The sequence below is a fragment of the Prionailurus viverrinus genome, chromosome B1, assembly GCF_022837055.1.
Source record: "Prionailurus viverrinus isolate Anna chromosome B1, UM_Priviv_1.0, whole genome shotgun sequence".
NCBI classification, from domain to species: Eukaryota; Metazoa; Chordata; class Mammalia; order Carnivora; family Felidae; genus Prionailurus; species Prionailurus viverrinus.
Window position 1 is genome coordinate 25,158,491 of NC_062564.1, and position 19,648 is coordinate 25,178,138.

The 19,648-nt window shown below is 35.9% G+C and overlaps 1 protein-coding gene across 7 annotated transcripts in view; it reads left to right on the forward strand.

Annotated features, from left to right (window-relative positions):
- DLC1 (DLC1 Rho GTPase activating protein) overlaps positions 1-19,648 on the forward strand; it is a 426,214-nt gene that overhangs the window by 108,221 nt on the left and 298,345 nt on the right. For all 7 annotated transcript variants that reach the window (XM_047855877.1, XM_047855876.1, XM_047855875.1 and 4 more), the window contains one exon: positions 16,820-16,960. In XM_047855877.1, the coding sequence (XP_047711833.1) occupies positions 16,820-16,960 (141 nt within the window). The remainder of the gene's footprint in view (positions 1-16,819; positions 16,961-19,648) is intronic.

Below are 19,648 nucleotides of genomic sequence, written 5' to 3' on the forward strand. Positions count from 1 at the left end.
AATACAGTGAATAGGACAGAGGTGAGAGTTTCATTCTACACTGCATTAATTTCTTATAAGACAGACACTCCTCTGAGATTCTGACATTCAAAATAAAATTTGAAAGGCAGATTCCAGGACTGAGTATGCACTTTACATATTTACTCTATATTAAATGGCTTAGTTTGTACAGATCTAGCAAATGTGATGGTAGATTTGCTTATAATTAAGCCATAAATCCCTTTTCAATTAATCTGTTACTTTTGCTATGCAATAATCAATACATTAAGTCAAGAGATTATATATTTACCTAAGATCAAAAGGGTGTAAAATCCTATACGTAAATTGGAGCAGCTACCAAAATAGAACTATTCTGCATCAAATTCTCTAATTAGTATAGCTCTATCATTGATTCTGAAGTGATTCAAGACTTAACTCTGACGATGGAGCAGAATATTTCAAAGTAAATGAACAAATTAAAATGATAACTAACCTTGGTATATGCTAGGTATGATTTTAAATGATTTATGCATATTAGCACATTCATTCCTCACATTTTTCAGATGAATGAAAGACAGAGAAGTTAGTAATTATATGCGTCAAAGCTGGAGTACGTACCCAGCGAATCTTCATCTCAAGCCATGCCATTTAACCGCTGCACCACACTGCGTTCTCTAGCTGACCATACTGGGAATCCTATAGCTTAAACAAATGATAGATGATAGATTGACGTAGAGAGGGAGAGGAAGGAATGAAGGAATGAAGGAAGGGGAAGGAAGGAGAGAGGGAAATAAATTAGATACTTCAACTTAAAGCCAGTAGAATGAAATTTTCGTTTTTGTCTGTGATCTTCTGGAAAATCATTTCTTACCCTTTAGTATTCATCTCAAATTTTCTTTACAGTGAAATATTGCCCTAAGCTTCTTCTGTCTTTCCAGAAAGAATCAATTACCCCTTCTCTGGTGCTGCTATAGTGTCTTGCACATACTTTAGTAGGACAGGATCCCAATGGAAAAACTAATAATATCAAAGTAACCTGAAGACCAACAAGAAGGGGTGTTTTAATCTTTTTTACATATGAAAAGTGTGTAGAATATTTACACTCATTTCTATTATTTTTAAAAACAGAAATAACCCAGGGTGCCTGGGTGGCTCAGTCAGTTAAGCCTCTGATGTCAGCTCAGGTCATGATCTCATGGTTCATGAGTTTGAGCCCCGCATCGGGATCCATGCTGGCGGTGTGAAACCTGCTAGGGATTCTCTCTCCCTCCTTCTCCCTCTCTCTCCCTTTGCCCCTCCCCCAGTTTCCTCTCTCTTTCTTAAAATAAATTTAAAAAATAAAAATAGAAATAACCATATTTTTCAACAAGAGGCATTTCTTAGTACTTCTTTGCCATAGCATACATTTTCTCTTTAGAAGTTGTCTGATGCGAATTGTTAATATCTCCCTGTCTTTTTTAATTTCTCCCCTATACTCTCCATCTATACTGAACTTTCCTCAATCCCCATGTATTTAGGGGAAAAAAACCAACCCATCTCTGTATTATTGTCTCCATCTCAGAAAGAAAGGCAGCTCTTATCTGGTAGACATGTATCTTTGTTCAGTGGTAAAGGCAAAACACAAACAGGGACAAATTCGGGTGATAATTTTAGGATTTGCCTACATCTACATCTTCAGCCTCCATTTAAAGTATAAACCAGATTTTATATTGCATGCACTGTCTCCTGGAATACAACCACCATTGCTGAGGATGGTTGATTCTATAAATTGAGATCGATTTCTGAGTTTTCAGCTGAATAAATACTTGGAATAGGCAAATTAATACAATAGAAACCTTATGAACTTTGGGATTTATAGACCTGCATTCAAATACCAGCTCCACAACTGAATATCTAAGAATATAAGAAAACTATGTGATTTCTCAACTTTAGGTTCATGTAAAAAAAAAGGCAATATTATTTTCTATCTAATGGCTAGTTGGAAGCAGTAAATGAGAGAACATATATTAAGATGTATTGCACAGATCTGGCACAGAGCACATATTTATACTGTGTTATTCTCTTTCCTTCTCCCATGTCATGTACTCACACCAGGCACTGGGCTAAAGATGAATAAGACATAGCCTGAAGCCCTCAGAAACAAAAACATCTTTTTGGTCTTTATATTTTTCTAGGTCATCCCTTGTTCTTTATTTCTGTTCCTTGGTATTTAAAGCTAATTTTAAAAGTCTCTCATCATCAAAATTTTTTCCACAGGCACTTTCCATTTCTTTTGATAATTGCACCAGGGAATAAGGGGATTATAACAGCATGATTATGACCTTGATCATCCAGCAAGTATCACTGTCCCAGATTCAGAGGAGAACCTCCCTCTTTCACACCCTAACACTCCACTGTGTATTTACAGTTTAACAGGAAAGACAAGACTACAGTCAAACCGTGACCTCAGTTTGAGATTACTTATGAGAAAATGCTAGAGTGAGTTTTCTACCTATGATAAAGGGTGTAAAAAATAATAGACTGGAGTCTTTAAGAATGGATTGAAGATGAAAAATCACTACAATAAGAATACAAATAAAGACTTAAGGTTGCCTTGATAATAGAGACTTGCAAATTGACTATATCTTGGTGGTTCACTGCAGCCCAGGATCTGGTTTTCTCCTCTAGAGTCCAAAAACTTGATTTTGTCCAAGTACTCACTGTGTGCCAGTCTCTTAGAGCTGATAAATGATGGCCCATCTCATGGGATCAGTGTGAGTGGGGGATGGAGAAGGGAGTAGTGTTTACTGACAATTAATCTTTATATATGCTCATTCTTCTGTATTATAACCCTTCCCAAGAGGCATCGTTCACTCACAATTGTTCACCATTTCCAGAACCAGAACCTCCTTGTCTGATAGTCAAGGAATTTTTTTTCCCCAGTAACAAGGTATTCTGAATATTAAGTTGCTAATTGTGTTCAAGTTAATGTGTAAACAAGGAACTATTGATAATATCTTGGAGTATTTCTTCTATGCCACAGAGAAGCTTAAAAAACATATAAGTCAGGGTCACTTCACTACCTTTAGCTGAACCTCCAACATGGTTCTATAGCATTTTTTTTTTTTTTGTCTTCCTGGTCCTTTTCCCATAATCCAAGGCAGCTATTCAAAAATTTTACTATGCTCCCCAAACCCTGACCTACCCTTACACCTTTCTCTTAGCAAACATCCTCATGTTCCTCTTGGCAGAGAAAATGGACCATTGACAGGAACTTTGCAGCCTCACAACTGTAAATATCCGTAGGTACTCCTTTTCTTCTCTCTTTTCCTCCCATGTCCTCCCTTGTGAGCCAAGATTTATTCTCCTTTTCATCTAGTATATATTCCTTGATTTAATTCTTGTCCACTGCTCTACCATTTCTCTGCAACTCAAATCATGTCTGAAAAATCCAGTAGTAACCTCTCAGTCTTTAGCTGTAGCATTTGAAACAATTGAGTATCCTCTCCTCCCTGGATTTCACAGCTCCCGTGGCTTCTGGCTCCTCTCTTTCCTTTTCTTCTATACCCCCAGCAGTTACTTTTCATATATTTCAGTGGCTCCTCTCCCTGTATTTGCCCCTTAAATCTTATCTCCAGATTTTAGGCTCAGTTCTTTCTATGTCTGACAGAATATTCTCCCTGGAAGTTACTATGGCTTCCATGACTTCCTTCATAGTGAGGGTCACCAGTGAGCCCCTTTTTGCTGGCTCCAGATCTGTATATCCAATGGATCACTAGCTACTCACTTCTTTACACCACAATTGTACTGTGTATATACCTCTACTATAGCACATCAGACTGTATTCCCACAATGGGAACTATTCCAAGATTTTTATATTCCCGTTGTCTGGCACAGTTGAAGCATGGAATAACAGTGATGAATGGAGCTTAGTAGGAAGATGATGTGGAAGATGAATTACACAAAGCAGAGTCACAGCACAATTATTAGGTGGCCGTAGTAATGCTAATTCAGGGCATGAAGCCACTTAGTTTGGGTATGGTAGCAGTGGAAAAAGAAAAGAAGGAATGGACGTGAGAGATTCTGAGAGCCGCTGTGTCATATCTCATAGTGAATAGAGAGGAAACAAAATAATAAGGATTTGTGCTAAACTAAGTATTTGTGAACTCTGGGGTCTGACAAAGGTGAGTTTTAATGTCAGCCCTGGTGCATAGTGTGAATTTGCTCAAATTACTTCCCTTAAGACTTAACTACATCGTCTGTCAAGTAGGGCTAGTGAATGTTGAAGCAGGTAATGGCTGTACAGTACTGTCTTTAGAAGGTAAATACAAAATAAATGATAGATTTGTAAAATATTTTTCAGTTTGCCTCAGAACTGTTGTGTTGTTAGAAAGGCAAGAGGTTACCCTGTTAATCACCTAATCAAATTATAAACAGGAAGGCAAAAGGAGTTCTGCCAACTATAAAGGTCAAACATAAATGGCTTATAAATTACCTGCTACTTATGACTATGCACTTGATGTTTATAAGTTACCTGCTATTTATGACTGTCAATTTGATATTGATTCAGTTTGAAATTTTAGTGTATCATATTTCTCTTCTGGTAAAATATTTGTATTTTTCATGCAAAACAAACAGACAAACAGCCTTTAATTTGAAATCACTCAGGGCATGAGAAATTTGGTTAGAGGTGGGTGTTTTTACACACACACACACACACACACACAGGCACACACACACACATATTTAAAGTATTACCTTGCAGTTTCATTTTTGTTGTACATGTCTTTTTTTCATTTTTTTCACATCTCATTTTTAAAAATTTATTTATTTTTAAATTTACCTCCTAGTTAGTTAGCATATAGCGCAACAATGATTTCAGGAGTAGATTCCTCAATGCCCCTTATCCACTTAACCCATCCCCCCTCCCACAACCCCTCCAGCAACCCTCTTTTTGTTCTCTGTATTTAAGAGTCTCTTACGTTTTGTCCCCCTCCTTGTTTTTATATTGTTTTTGCTTCCCTTCCTTTATGTTCATCGGTTTTGTGTCTTAAATTCCTCATAAGAGTGAAGTCATATGACATTTGTCTTTCTCTAATTTCGCTCAGCATAATACCCTCTAGTTGTGTATGTCTTTTATACCGTTTCTCTTTTTTCTCTTATCTCTTTTTCAGCCTTATTGAAATATAAGTGACATACAACACTGTGTAAGTTTAAGGTGTACAATATTATGATTCAGTATACATATATGTTGCAAAATGCTGGCTACAAGATTAATGAACACACCCATAACCTCACATAATTACTTTGTGTATGGGTGTATGTGTGCTGAGAACATTTAAAATTTACTCTTGGCAACTTTCAAGTATATAATACAGTATTCTTAACTATAGTCACCATGCTTTATATTAGATCCCATAACTTATTCCCCTTATAACTGAAAGTTTGTGTCTTCTTTTTTTTAGATTTTTTAATGTTTATTAATTTTTAAGAGAGAGAGAGAGACAGAGCATGAGCAGGGGAGGGGCAGAGAGATTGAGAAACAGAATCTGAAGTAGGCCGCAGGCTCCAGGCTGTCAGCACAGAGCCGGACGCGGGGCTTGAACCCAGCAACCGCGAGATCACAACCTGAACCAAAGTTGACGCTCAACTGACTAAGCCACTCAGGTGCCATGAAAGTTTATGTCTCTAATCACCACTTAATCACTAATCATGACTGCCTCATTTCCTCCACCCCCAGCCCAGGTCAACCACCATTCTACTCTGTTTGTAGGCATTTGCATTGTTTTAGATTCTGTAAAAGTAAGATCATACCATATTTGCTTTTCTCTGTCTGACTTATTTCACTTAGCATAATACCCTCAGAGGCCATCTATGTTATCACAAATGATAGGATTCCCCACTTTTCTCTCTTTTTCTCTCTCAATATACATATACATATATATACACACACACACACACACACACACACACATACACATACACACACACATATATGCATGTATACATAAATTACATATATATATATGTATATATATACATACATTGAATCTGTGGATCATTTTAGGTAGTATGAACATTTTTGCAATTTATTAATTTTTCTGATCCACATACACAGGATGGCTTTTCATTTACTTGTGTATTCTTTAGTCACTTTTATCAGTGTCTTTTAGTTTTCACAGTAGAGATATTTCACCTTATTAGTTAAATATATTACTAAGCATTTTATTATGTTTGTGCTATTATAGATGGCATTGTTTTATTTCTCTTTCAAATAGTTTGTTGTTATTGTATAGAAATGCAATTAATTTCTATATGCTGATACTAATTTTGTATTTTCATTTGTATCCTGTAACTTTACTGATTATTTTTAATTCTTACAGTTTTTTGGTGAGTTGTTAGGGTTTTCTGTATATAGTATACAATATCATGTCATCTGAAACAGAGACAATTTTGCTTCCATTTAGGATGACATACATTTATTTATTTATTTATTTATTTGTTTATTTATTTGCCTGCCTGCGCGCTCGCTCACTCTGGCTAGAACTTCCAGTACTATAATGAAGAGAGGTGATGGGAGTGGATGCCTTTGTCATGGTGCTGATTTTAGAGGAAAAGTTTTCATTTTTTCATCATAGAATATGATGTTAGTTGTAGGTTTGTCATGCATGGCATTTATTATATTCATATACCTTCCTTCAGGCACAGTTTGTTGAGAGCTTTTATTATGAGAGACTATTGATTTTTGTCAAATACTTTTTCTTCATCTATTGCGATGATCATAAGATTTTTATCTTTTATTCTGTTATTGTGGTACCTCACACTTGTTGACTTGTGTGTATTGAACATACTTGCATCCCATGGATAAATACCATTTGGACATGATGTAATGTGCTTTTAATGTGCTCTTGAATTCTGTTTGCTAGAGTTCTGTTGAAAATTTTTGCATCTATATCAAGGATATTGGCCTATAGCTTATTTTTTTGGTTTTTGTTTCATTTTGTTTTGTGGTGTCTTTATCTGGCTCTGGTAATAGGGCAATTCTGGCTTTGTAAAATGAGTTTGGGAGTAATCCCTTCTCTTCAGTTTTTTGGAAGAGTTTTGAAAGGGCTGACATTAATTCTTTTTTAAATGTTTGGTAGAATTCATCAGTGAAACTATCTGGTCTTGGCCTTTCCAGTGTTGGAAAATTTTTTATTACTACTTCAGTTTCCTTAGTTATTGCTCTGTTGAGATATTCCATTTATATTTCAGTCTTGTTTCTTAATTTTCTTTTACTTTAAGCTTTATTAAGGTATAATTGATAAATAAAACTGTAAAGTACTTAAAATGTACATTGTGGTGATTTGATATTTGTATGTATGTGAAAAGATTCCCATCATCCAGTTAACTCACACATCTATCACCTCACATATTTGTCCTTTGGGTTTTGTTGTTGTTGTTGTTGTTGTTGTTGTTGTTGTTGTGAGAACATTTTAGTTCTATTCTCTTAGCAAATTTCAATTATTATTTTTTAATGTAGTCTTATCATCCATAGTCACCATATTTTATATTAGATCCTCAGACCATATTCATCTTATACCTGAAAGTTTTTACCCTTTTACCAACTCCTCTCTATTTCCTCATTGGACCCTTTAAGTTCTACTAGTGATTTCTAATTTCATAACAAAAACTACAAAAATTACTTTCATTGTGAGGAATAAGAAAGAGATATTAATATTTTTGAGTCTAGCTATTCTTTCTTAAAACAATATTTAATGAGAATTTTACATGACAGGCACTATTCTAAGATCTGGTGATATATCAGTGAACAAGAGTGGTGAAGTCCCTGCTTTTGTGATACATAGATTCTCATAGAGGGAAGCAGATATTGGAAAAAGGGATGAGTTGAGTGTGGATGGATGGATGGATGGATGGACCGAACGACTGATGGGTAGATAAATAGGATGATAGATGGATACAGTTGATTTGTAATAAATAAGCAAGGTAATTGATTATGAAATAGAGAATTATATACTGTGGAGGTTGAAGGAAGGAAACTACTTTAGCTTGAAATGTCAATAAATATTCAAGCTGAGACCTGATTTGACAAGAACGGGCCAACAAAAGGAAACTCTGAGTCAAGAGACAAGAAGGACATAGTCCCTACTGTAGAAACCAATATGGTGTTTTAGAAGAACTGGAAAACAACCAGTATGGCTGAAAAATACCAAGAAACAAGAGAATAATAGAACATAAGGCCAGAAAGTATAAATGTAGTATAGATGGTATGCAGCCATGTGGGCATGAGAAAGTTGAGTTGTAAAGAGTAGGCACAGAGGTGTTTCACTCATATTCTCTCAGGTTAAAATTGTAGAGTGATATATACCTCTGCTTCTTCCCATTTACATTCCCTTCACCCTCAATTTTCCTTTATGCTCTGAGGCTACCTTATAATACAAATAGAACATTTGATGGATTAATGTACTGCCTTTGATGAAGTTGCCAAGTAAATGCATCTACTCAGCAGACATGTCTTATATACATACTGTATACTAGTTTTAGGAAGATATCATGATACTAATAATAACAGTATTTATAGTAAAGGCAAACATTTAATGAAAATTATTATGTGCCAGTTACATGTACTTTGCATATATCTTGTTTAACCCTTGTGAAACTCTATGAGTGAATGCTATTATTATACCCATTTCCTTTTTTTTTTTTAATTTGACTATAGTTGATGCACAGTTATGTTAGTTTCAGGTATACAACTTAGTGATTTGACAAGCATAGATATTATGTTCACCACAAGCATAGATACCATCCGTCCTATTACATTGCTATTACAATATTATTGACTGTATTCCTTATATCCTGCTTTTTATTCCCATGACTTAACTCATTCTGTAAATGGAAGGCCTGTATTTCCCTCTCCTCTTTACCCTTTGTTCAACTCCTCACCCCTCTTCCTTCTAGCAACCATCAGTTTGTTTTCTGTATTTATAATTCTGATTCTATTTTTGTTCACTCGCTTGTATTAGATTCCATTTATGTGTGGAATCATACTGTATTTGTCTTTCTCAGTCTGGCTTATTTCAGTACCCTCTAAGTCCATCCATGTTACTCAAATGGCATGATCTCATCCTTTTTATGGCCATGTAGTATTCCATTATATAAATATAAATATATAAATACATATATATGTATATATACATACACACACATAGTATTCCATTACACACACACACACATATAGATATATAGATACACACACACACACACACACACACACACACACACACACACACGTATACACACACCATTCATCTGTTGATGGACACCTATGTTGCTTCCATGTCTTGGCTATTCTATTGTAAATAGTGTTGCAATAAACATAGGGGTGGATACATGAGTTATTGTTTTCATTTTCCCTGGATTAAATACCTAATAGTAGAGTTACTAGATCATATGATATTTATATTTTAATTTTTTAAAGAGCCTCCATACTCTTTTCCACAGTGGTTGTACCAGTTTGCATTCTCCCCAACAGTGTACGAGGGGTCCTTTTTCTCCACTTGTTTGCCAACACTCTTTGTTCCTTGTCTTCTTGATTTTAGCCATTCTAACAGGTATGGAGTGATATCTCATTGTGAGTTTGATTTATGTTTCCCTGATGATTAGTGATGTTTAACATCTTCTCATGTTTCTATTGACCACATTTACATCTTTAGAAAAATATCTATTTAGGTCCTCTGCTCATTTTTTAATCAAATTGTTTTTTTTGGTGTTGAGTTGTATAAGCTCTTTATATATTTTGTATATTATTGGATATATCATTTGCAAATATATTATCCCATTCAGTCAGTTGTCTTTTTGTTTTGTTGATGATTTCTTTTACTGTGCAAAAGCTTTTTATTTTGATACAGTTTCAGTAGTTTATTTTTTGCTTTGGTTACCTTGCCTTAAGAGACATATCTAGAAAAGTGTTGCTATGGCTGATGTTAGAGAAATTACTGCCTATGTTCTCTTTTTCTGTGGTTTCAGGTTTTACATTTAGCCTTTAATCCATTTTGAGTTTATTTTTTTGTATGGTGTTAGAACGTGATCTAGTGTCATTCTTTTACATGTAGCTGTCATTTTTCCCAGCACCATTTATTGAAAAGGCTGTCTTCCCCATTGTGTATGTTCTTGCCTCCTTTGTCATAGATTAATTGACCATATAAATGTGACTTTATTTCTGTGCTCTCTATTCTGTTCTATTGATATATGTGTCTATTCTGTGCCAGTACTCCACTGTTTTGATTACTACAGATTTGTAGTTGAAATCTGGGGTTGTAATACCTCCAGTTTTGTTTTTCTTTATCAGGATTGCTTTGGCTATTTGAGTCTTTTGTGATTCCATACAAATTTTAGTATTACTTGTTCTGGTTTTGTGAAGAATGTTGTTATTTTGATAGAAATTGCATTTAATGTGTAGATTGCTATGGCTAATGTGGACATTTTGACAATATTAATTCTTCCAACCAATAAAAACAATATATTTTCATTTATTTGTGTCACATTTAATTTCTTTCATCAGTGTTTTATGTTTTAAGAATACAGATCTTTCACTTCTTTGGTTAAGTTTATTCCTAGCTATTTTATTCTTTTTGGTGAGTTGTAAACCTTGTTTTTTCAAATTTCTCTTTCTGCTATTTTGTTGTTAGTTTATAGAAATGCTGCCAATTTTGTGTATTAAAGTTTTTTCCTGCCACTTTATTGCAGTCATTTATACTTCTAGTAGTTATTTGGTGGAGTTTCTAGGGCTATTTCTAGTATCACGTAATCTGTAAATAGTAACAGTTTAACTTCTTTACCAATATGAATGCTGTGCTAGGACTTACAGTACTATTTTAAATAAAAGTGGTGAAAGTGGACATTCTTATCTTGTTCCTGATCTTAGAGGAAAAGCTCTCAGTTTTTCACCATTGAGTATGGTGTAAGCTTTAGGTTTTCATATATGGCCTTTATTATGTTGAAGTCTGTTCCTTCTAACCCCATTTTGTTGGGAGTTTTTATCATGAATGGATGTTGAATCTTGTCAAATGCTTTTTCTGCATCTATTGAGATGATCATATGATTTTTATCTTCGGTTTGATGTGGTGTATGATGTTGTTTGATTTGTGAATATTGAGCCAATCACCTTTGCATTCCAGGAATAAATCCCACCTGATCATGATGAATGATCTTTTTAATGCATTGTTGTATGTGATTTGCTAATATTTTGTTGAAGATTTTTGCATCTTTGTTCATCAGGAATATTGGCCTGTAGTTTTCCTTTTTTGTGGTATCTTTGTCTGGTTTTGGTATCAGAGTAATGCCCACCTTGTAGAATGCATTTGGAAGCTTTTCTTCCTCTTCTATATTTTTGGAATAGTTTGAGGAGAATAGGTATTAAATCTTCTTTAAATGTCTGATAGAATTCCCTTGTGAATCTATCTGAAACTAGACATTTATTTTTTGGTAGTTTTTTTTTTTTTTTTGATTGTCAGTTCAATTTTATTACTTGTAAAACAATTCATTACTTGTTTTAGAAGATTGTATGTTTCTAGGAATTTATCCATTTCTTCTGTTGCCAGTTTGTTGGCATGTAATTTTTCGTAGTATTTTCTTAATACTCCTTTGTATTTCTGAGGTGTCAGTTGTTGTTTCTCCTCTCTCATTTGTCACTTTATTTATTTGGGTCCTTTCTTCTTTTTACTTAATGAGTATGGTTAAGGGTTTAATTTTATGTTTTCAAAGAACCTGGTCTTGTTTTCATTGACTTTTTCTTTCTTTTTTTCTTTTCTTTCTTTGTCTCTCTCTCTCTCTCTTTTTTTTTTTTTTTTTTTTTTTTTTTTTTTTTTTTTGGCTCTATGTCATTTATTCCTGCTCTGATCTTTATTTTTCTTCTACTCATCTTGGGCTTTGTTTATTCTTATTCTAGTTCTTTAGCTGTAAACTAAGATTGTTTATTTGATTTTTTTCTAATTTCTTGAGGTAGACCTGTATTGCTTTATACTTCCTTTTTGGAACTGCTTTTGCTGTGTCCCATAGATTTTGGACCACTGTGCTTTCATAGTCATTTGTCTCCATGTGTTTTTTTTTTATTTCTTCTTTGTTTGCTTCATTGATCTATTGGTTGTTTAGTATCATCTTGTTTAGTCTTCATGTGTTTGTGTTTTTTCCAGTATTTTTCTTGTGATTTACTTCTATTTTCATACCATTGTGGTAAGAAAAGATGTGTTGTTTGATTTCAATATTCTTATCCTGTTTTATGGCCTAATATGTGGGTGGATTCATTATGGACAATGTTTCATGTGCACTTGAAAATACTATATATTTTGTTGTTTTTGGATGGAATATTCTGTTATGTCCATCTGATCCAGTATGTCATTCAAAGACATTGTTTCTTTATTGATTTTACCTGTATTATCTATCCATTGATATAAGTAGAGTCTTAAGTACCCTAGTATTATTGTATTACCATAAATTTCTCTCTTTATGTCCATTAATATTTGTTTTTTGTATTTAGGTGCTCCAGGTTAGGTGTGTAGATATTCACAAGTGTTATATCTTCTTGTTGAACTGATCCATTTATCATTATATAATGTCCTCCTTTATCCTGTTACAGTCGCTTAAAGTCTATTTTGTCTGATACAAGTATTGCTACCTAACTTTTTTTCGACTTCCATTTGCATAGTGAATGTTTTTCCATCCCTTTCGCTTTCATACTATATATATATGTCTTTAGGTGAGGTAAATTTCTTGTAGACAGCATATAGATGGGTCTTGGTTTTTGTTGTTGTTGTTTTATCAATTCTGTCATTCTGTATCTTTTGATTAAAGTATTTAGGCCATTTTCATTTAAGGTAATTATTGATAGGTATATGCCTATTGCCATTTTTTTTGGCAATTTGGCAATGCCTGTTGGTCATTTTTGTAGTTCTTTTTTGTTCCTTATTTTCTTGCTTTCTTTGTGATTGATGAATATCTATAGTGTTTTGTTTGGCTTTCTTTATTTTTTGTTTATCTATCATAGGTTTTGGGTCTGTGGTTTCCATGAGGTTCATATATAACATTCTGAGTTGATAGCAGTTCATATTCATTTGATGGTCATGTAAGTTCAAACACAAGGAAGGAAGGAAGGAAAATCTTGCTTTTTCTTTTTCCCTTTATCATTCCTTTTTACTCCCTTTTTGACATTTTACATATATGTTGCCATATTTTATTATTTTTTATTCATATTTTCCTTATGTCTAATTATAGCCACTTCTTTTCCACTTACAGAAGTCCTTTTAACATTTCTTGTAAGGCTGGTATAGCGGTGTTAAATTCCTTTATCTTTTGTTTGTCTGGAAAACCCTTTATCTCTCCTTAAGATCTGAATGATAACCTTGTCAAATAGAATATTCTTTTTTATAGGGCTTTTTTTTCTGCTTAAACACTTTGAAATATCATGTATGTCACTCCCTTCTGACTTACAGAGTTTCTGCTGAAAAATTAGTTGATAGCCTTACAGGTTTTTCCTTGTAGGTAACTTTCTGTTTGTCTCTGGATAGTTTTAAGATACTCTCTTTATCTTTAACCTTTGACATTTTATTACTATGTGCCATAGCGTGGAACTCCTTGGGTTCATCTTGTTTGGAACTCTCTGTGCTTCTTGGACTTAGATGTCTATTTCCCTCCAAGTTTAAGGAAGTATTCAGTTATTATTTCTTCAGAAAAGTTTTCTGCACCTTTCTCTCTCTCTTCTTCAGGGATCCCTATAATGAGAATCTTTGTTCACTTGGTGTTGTCCAAGATCTCTTAATCTATCCTCATTGTTTAAAACGTTTTTTTCTCTTTTTGCTGTTCCTTCATCAAAGCTTGTTTGCTTTCCATTATCCTTTCTTCTAGATCACTGATACATTTGTCTGCATCCTCTCATGTACTGTTGATTCCCTTTAGTATGTTTTTTTTTATTTCAGTTATTGTATTCTTCACCTTTTCTTTTCTTCTATTTCTTCACCTTTTAATATTTTCTTTCTCTTTTTTGAAGGTCTTACTGAGATCTTCCATTTTTTTTTTTTTTCTAGTCCAGTGGGCATCTTTATGATCATTAAATACTTTATCAGGCATGTTGCTTATCTCTGTTTCATTTAGTTATTTTTTGAGGGTTTTTCTTGTTCTTTCTTGTGGAGCATATTACTCTAGCTCCCCATTTGCTTGACTTCCTGTGTTTGTTTCTACGGATTAGATGAAACAGCTACTTCTCAAGTTCAGGGAGTTGTCTTGTGTATGGTGTCCCCTATGCAGACCGTGGGCTTAGTGACTTTTGCTGGCTGGCTGGAGCTATGACTGTATATGGTAGTAATTTTTTTTTTTTAATCATGGCCTTTACAGAAAGAATAAGAAAAATAATAATGAAAGAAAGTAAGAAAATAGAACAGAAAAGGAAAAAAGAAAAGAAAAAAAAAGAACAAAATCAAAAAGAAAAAAATTAAAACAAGACAATTTTTTTAGTGTTTACTTATTTTTGAGAGAGAGACAGATCATGAACTGGGAAGGGGCAGAGAGAGAGGGGGACACAGAATCAGCAGCAGGCTCCAGACTCTGAACTGTCAGTGCCTGCAAACTGTAAGATCATGACCTGAGCTGAAGTCAGACGCTTAACTGACTGAGCCACCTAGGCGCCCAACAAGACACATTTTAAAAAGTAAAAAAACAAACAACATCAACAAAAAAACCATATATACATTTAATTAAAAAGTAAAAATTTAGGGATACCTAGGTGGCTCAGTTCATTAAGCATCTGACTTCACCTCAGGTGATGATCTTATGGTTTGTGAGTTCAAGTCCCTCGTCAGGTTCTGTGCTGACAGCTCAGAGACTAGAGCCTGCTTGGGATTCTGTGTCTCCCTCTCTCTCTGCCCATCCCCCACTCACACGCACGCGCTCTCTCTCTCTCTCCAAAATAAATAAACATTTTAAAACTAAAGAAATAGGGCGCCTGGGTGGCTTAGTCAATTAAGCGTCCGACTTTAGCTCAGGTCATGATCTCAAGGTTCATGAGTTCAAGTCCCACATCGGGCTCTGTGCTGACAGCTCAGAGCCTGGAGCCTGCTTCAGGTCTGTGTCCCTCTCTGCCCCTCACCCGTTTGTGCTCTGTCTCTCTCTGTCTCTCAAAAGCAAATAAACAGTTAAAAAAAATTAAATAACAAAACCCCTACAAAGCCATGGCCTATTTTCTGTGCCCCAACACTACAGGGTAACTGGGCTTGTGGGCTTGTGGACCCTGGGCTCACTGAGGTGGCAAACTCCCTGTGATGACTGGATTCATCAGTTATGGCATCAAGACCTGCCTTCTGAGGCATCAGGACCCTCCATTTATGGTTTCCAAACCTCTTCACAGCAGGCAAATCCTGCTATGGCCTGGGCTTTTAAGGTTGAAGGAGAGAGAGCATTCCCGCAGCGCCTCAGCCCTTTTAAACTTTGACTTCTCTTTTCTGTGTCTACGTGACTAGGGCTAGCATGGGCTTGTGGACCCTGAGCTTGCTGAAGTTACAAGCTCCCTGAGATGACTGGGCCTGCCTGTTATGGTGTCTGGACCCTGCTCCTGTCTAGGCTTTTAAGGTGGGGTGGGAATATAAACCAGGCCATTCTCCGGTCCCTCTGACCTGGAGAGGTTTCTCATAATTCCTCTGCAGCTTGGCAGACTTCTGGTGAAGTCTCTTTTCTGTGCCAGTTGCTCTTTTAAACAATGTTTTTTTTTTTTCTGTGCCCAAAGACGGAGGGATCTGTTCCCGGTTCCTCAGTGCTATCCCTCCCCACTGCAGATTGCAGTGTTGCGGTGGCGTTCCCTTGGTTAGCATCCATCTCTCTTGCTGTTCTCTTGCCATTCTCTCTGCCTTTGGTTGTTCGGTAGCTGTTCAGTCAATCTGCAGTTCTTCTTCACGAGGAACTGTTCTATTAATAGGTCGAATTTGGTGTGTTCCATGGAGGAGGTGATATCAAAGTCTTCCTGTGTCACCATCTTGTACCAGAACTCTATTAACATCTATTTCCAAGTGAGAGAATTGAATCACACACGTCAAAACCTAATTCCTACCCCTCATATAGCTCATAGTTTATTAGGTAGATAGACACTTGAGCTAAATGATTTCAAGCCATTGTGGTAGGGGTCACCATGGAGGTCTGATGGGCGTGTAGAAGAGGGTGAGGTGAGGAGAAATGAGAACTGTGTTTTCATTTGATGCTCACAGTGACCCTGTCGCATAAAGGATGTGAAGTGAGTTACTCATGATCATATAGTGAGGAAGGGGTATCTATGGGCTTCTACCTCCTGACTTAACTGCAGTGCCCCAGCTAGCTCCCACTACCGCCCATTCCAATTTTCAATGAGCTGTTTAATTACCAAAGAATTACCAGTATTTTATGTCTAAAATCAGACCCTCTGAAGAGTACAGTTGTTATTACGAAATAGTGTATGGTTATGAGTGACATGTCAGTGTCAGTTGTCACTAACTGTTTCTAAAATTTCTTTTAATGTTATTTATTTTTGATTGAGACTGAGACAGAGTGAGAGCAGGGGAGGGACAGAGAAAGAGAGGGAAGCACATAATCTGAAGCAGGCTCCAGGCTCCGAGTTGTCAGCACAGAGCCCAATGCGGGGCTCGAATTCACAAACCGTGAGATCATGACCTGAGCCGAAGTTGGACACTTAACCGACCGAGCCACCCACGCACCCATATTGTCAGCAACTCTTTAGCATCTTCAGTGTGTGTTGGGAAAAGGAGAAGGTGGAAAGATGTGGGTGGCAGGGAAAAAGGCATGCAGAGAGCATGTACATGCCTTTCATATCAATACGTTTTTCTGATAGGATCTGGAGTCAGGATCTGAAAGTGGAGCGGACACCATTTCAATGAATCAGGCGCCAACAAATTTGTCTTCTAACACCGAATCCAGTGACCTACCATCTTCCACCCCAGTGGCCAGTTTTGGAACCAAACCCAAGTCTACGGTAAGTTGTAAGTGATAACAGTCAGTTTTAATTGAAATGCTGATGATCATAAGCTAAGAGTTGCTATCTTATCCATTCAATATGGAAAAAAATACTCTTAGAGTCTTGGTTGCAGTAACTTGATAGCATTTAAATAAGTACAGTCTCACATATGTTGCTTGCTTTATAATGGTAACACAAGTACCTCACTAAAACGGGTCATGGTTCTAGAATTACGCAATATATGGTACCAAATTTTGTTGCTGGATCATCAGATCTTTAAAGAACGAAGAATGAAAAATCTGGAGTTGGTTCTCCCTGAATTATTATCCTGACCACACTGCTTACTAGTCGGAAAATTACCTAAGACTAGATACATAGATAGAGAGATAGAGATATATAAAATCACACAAATCATAAATTTTACGTGGGTATTAATTGACATAGCTCAAGCTCATGTAAAGGACTTAAACACTTGGCACAAAATAAATACTGAATAAATGTAAGCTACTATCATTATTATGATAATGCCTCATCAACTTTACAGTGCTACTGAAACAAATAAAAGGAGAATTACTATGTATAATAGTATGGTATGGTGAATTGTAAATAAAAGACATTTTCCGTTAAGTAAAAAGTTGAACTGCTACGGGAAAGCAGTATTTGACTGTAAAAGGTAACATTTGTGGAGGAAGTAATTACTACTTCAAATATCTAAAGTCCCAGAAGCTCCAAAATAACCTTCCCTAGTTTAGTGAAAATCATAGTGGCATATTATTTTTTTAAATGCCGATGTTAGCTTAACACAGGGAAACAAGTTTGGAGTGCCTGTTTGCCTGATTTTAAAATAAAAGGCAAGTCTGAAATAGGACTCGGAAGAGAATACTCTGAATTTAAAACATGGTAGATATGTTGAATTGCAGGAATATATAGAACATTTTTAAGGGAATATTTATAGAATACCTACTACATGCCATGCACTATGATAGATTAAAGACTGGGAGAGCGATAAGACATACTTTCTGTCTTTAAAAAGCTCACAATCTAGCCAAGGGGAGTAGGTACATAAACAGTGAAATGCATATGGTAGTGCTGTACATATTGGAAATGGCAGGAACCAATGACCTACCACATAATGCTATTTTAGGGTACAGTGAAAAAACAGGGTCAAAAATAATATGTGTCAACAGGCAGACTGCAGTGAAATGGTGCTCTTCTGTTTCACAGTGTGTAAACGGCAGTGTGTAATGAAGGTTAAGATGCAAAATTAAAGTATGAAACCAAATGATCTCATTTCACCATATTCTTACTGAGTACAAAGATAAAAGCCTCTCAACAGTTTTAACTCAATGGTGTAGGAACCGGTGGAGCATTGGCTTTTTGAATATTGGTACAGGTATGTGGCTGACACATAAGAAGTAAAAAAGGAAGGTGAATTCCCTTTTTAAGGGTATTTATTCTTAAATTCACTTTTGAAAGCACCTGCTGATATCCTAAAGAGCTGTTCTTTTCTCTCTGATATTTATTCTGTGTTCATCATTTACTTCAGAAAAATTACCATTGGCGTCTGCTATTTCTCCCTTGAAACATACCTATTTTAGTGTGTGGTCACCTTGTCATTTTTAACAACTTATACAACTTTGTGTGAAGTTCCCTGGTTTTTCTTCAATACCCTCGTGTTTGTAAATGTGCTCAATATATTTCCATTGAGATATGTTTATGTATTTTTATGGTAACCAACTATTGCAAAGTTTTAGAATGAGAAACATGAAGCCATCGGTTTTATCAGGACCTTGATTCTTTAGAATACTTTGAGATGGGTCTGTTTTCTTTTTTTTTTTTTTTTTAATTTTTTTTTTCAACGTTTATTTATTTTTGGGACAGAGAGAGACAGAGCATGAATGGGGGAGGGGCAGAGAGAGAGGGAGACACAGAATCGGAAACAGGCTCCAGGCTCTGAGCCATCAGCCCAGAGCCTGATGCGGGGCTCGAACTCCCGGACCGCGAGATCGTGACCTGGCTGAAGTCGGACGCTTAACCGACTGCGCCACCCAGGCGCCCCGAGATGGGTCTGTTTTCAAATGTTTCATGTTTTGCCACATCACTTGACCGAACTATTCACTCCACAGGCAAAATTAAGAAATGCTAAAGTCAGTTATGGAACAGAAACAGACGTTTTTGTGCACTCCAGATTAAATGTGTACTGAAAAGTTGTCAAGTTTGGATAAAATAGTACGTGACTGTCTCCCCAGATGTTCAGGTGTGACTTGTTACCTGGGTGCATGATCACAGCTTCACAGTGATGCCACAGCTCATTAGTCCGTAAGCACTGAGAACCATGAGACAGTGAACTCAGGTTCCAAACACACAAGACGACCAAAAACTACTGACCCAATCTCGACCAATACCACAGGCAGTTAGACAACTGTACATGGAACTCTGTCCAGCTACTGAACTATAATTTAGTAAAATTCTCCAGCAGGCCATGAGAAGGACCCAGAAATAAACACTCCACTGTCACAGACAGCTGACTTTTAGGAAATTTCTTACTGAAAATGGCCAATAATGAAAATAGCTTGAGAAGCAGGCTTTTTGGGGGGTGTAGGAAGGTTCACTTTTTTGCGGGGGGGTGTCGTTTTAATGTGTGTGTGTATATTTTATTTTGTGTTATTATTGGTGTTGACTATTTTGAGTACAGTTCCTTCTTAC